The sequence below is a fragment of the Herpailurus yagouaroundi genome, unplaced genomic scaffold, assembly GCF_014898765.1.
Source record: "Herpailurus yagouaroundi ecotype Mexico unplaced genomic scaffold, PumYag 187, whole genome shotgun sequence".
NCBI classification, from domain to species: domain Eukaryota; kingdom Metazoa; phylum Chordata; class Mammalia; order Carnivora; family Felidae; genus Herpailurus; species Herpailurus yagouaroundi.
In genome coordinates this window covers 5,769,245-5,771,020 of record NW_024412418.1, presented here as the reverse complement: position 1 = coordinate 5,771,020, position 1,776 = coordinate 5,769,245, and the positions used below count along the sequence as shown (strand labels likewise).

General features: G+C 43.9%; 1 protein-coding gene across 1 annotated transcript; it reads left to right on the top strand.

Moving 5' to 3' along the window:
• Positions 1–606: 606 nt before the first annotated feature.
• LOC121043870 (olfactory receptor 4B1-like) lies at positions 607–1,539 on the top strand. Its single transcript, XM_040495870.1, has one exon. It carries the CDS (start codon positions 610–612, stop codon positions 1,537–1,539), a length of 930 nt encoding a protein of 309 aa, XP_040351804.1. The 5' UTR covers positions 607–609.
• The last annotated feature ends 237 nt before the right edge of the window (positions 1,540–1,776 follow it).

Below are 1,776 nucleotides of genomic sequence, written 5' to 3'. Positions count from 1 at the left end.
AGTCAAATGATGGAGACAAACGAGTAAGTTGAATTCTGTCCAGGATTTGAGCATTTGTCATACAAACAGTCATCGAAGCTGAAGACTGGCAGAAGATTCTGACCTCTGAATGAAGGACAGTATACTCAGGACCTTCTGGAAAGGGAAGAATTATCTGTGGGAAGATGTTTCTCAAGGCAGAAATTAAGGAAACAAGGAATTCAGGAGTAGAAGTGTCTCATGAGGATTCCCCAACAGAAGAGAGCTATTCGAATGCAATGAAGATAATAAAGGCTATGAAGTTGAATGGCTCCCCAAATTCAGAATCTCTTGTAGCGAACTAGAAAGAATACTGGCTGAAGTCTGAAAGCCTGGCTCTGAGGCCCAGAATTCACCGCTTTCTGTGTGATCCTGGGTAAATAACCATCTCCCTGAGCCATAATTTTCTAATATATGAGCTGTCATTAGATTGCCTATATTTAATGCTGAATAAGTACATATGGGCTAAATGAATGGGCAAAGTGGTTTATACTGTCTAACGTGCTATAAATGAGGTGAACTGATTGCAATCAGTGTCTGTTTTATTGCAGGTCTCTCATTACCTGTGCCCAGAACACCTGATTAGATTCCATGGCGAGTACAAATAATGTGACCGAGTTAATTATCGTCGGTCTTTTCCAGGATCCAGAGGTGCAGAGGGCATGCTTTGTGATGTTTCTTCCTGTGTACCTGGCGACAGTGGTGGGCAATGGTCTCATTGTTCTGACAGTCAATGTCAGTAAGAGTCTGCGTTCCCCCATGTACTTCTTCCTTAGCTACTTGTCCCTGGTGGAGATCACTTACTCCTCCACTGTTGTCCCTAAATTCATGACAGACTTACTTGCCAAGATTAAAACCATCTCCCTGGAGGGCTGTGTGGCTCAGATATTCTTCTTCCACTTCTTTGGAGTTACTGAGATCTTCCTGCTGACGGTAATGGCCTATGACCGCTTTGTGGCCATTTGCAAACCTCTTCGCTACACCACCATCATGAGCCAGTTTGTGTGTCGCCTTCTGGTGGCTGTTTCCTGGCTCGGGGGCATAATTCACTCCATGGTCCAGATCCTTGTTACTGTCCAACTACCGTTCTGTGGTCCCAATGTGATTGACCACTACTTCTGTGACCTCCATCCGTTATTCAAGCTTGCCTGCACTGACACTTCTGTGGAGGGGGTTATTGTGTTGGCCAACAGTGGATTAATCTCCGTCTTCTCCTTCCTCATCTTGGTGTCCTCCTATATTGTCATCCTGTACAACCTGAGGAACCATTCTGCAGAGGGGAGGCGCAAAGCCCTCTCCACCTGTGCCTCTCACATCACAGTGGTCCTCTTGTTTTTTGGACCTGCCATCTTCCTCTACATGCGACCCTCCTCCACCTTCACTGAGGACAAACTGGTGGCCGTGTTCTACACAGTTGTCACCCCCATGCTGAACCCCATCATCTACACACTCAGAAATGCAGAGGTGAAAAATGCCATGAGGAAGCTGTGGGAGAAGAAAGTGAACTCAGAAGTGGGATAAAAATGAAAAAATGAAAAAAAATTCTTAAGAACAGGACTATATATGCATATTCTGTTTTTGGTCAAATGTAAATAATAGAACAAAAGTTAACTTATTCATATATATTTTTTTGTGGTAGATAAATGAGCCCCTTATACTCCATGTTATCAGTTGTAGCTCTTTCATTGCTGTCTGTATTTCGGAGAATTTTCAAATTGAGTTGCATCTCCTCTCCTGTTGTCCATAGTGCAAAGTGCA

Coding starts and splice junctions, on each gene's coding strand:
- LOC121043870 (XM_040495870.1), top strand. CDS start 610: ATGGCGAGTACAAATAATGTGACCGAGTTAATTATCGTCGGTCTTTTC.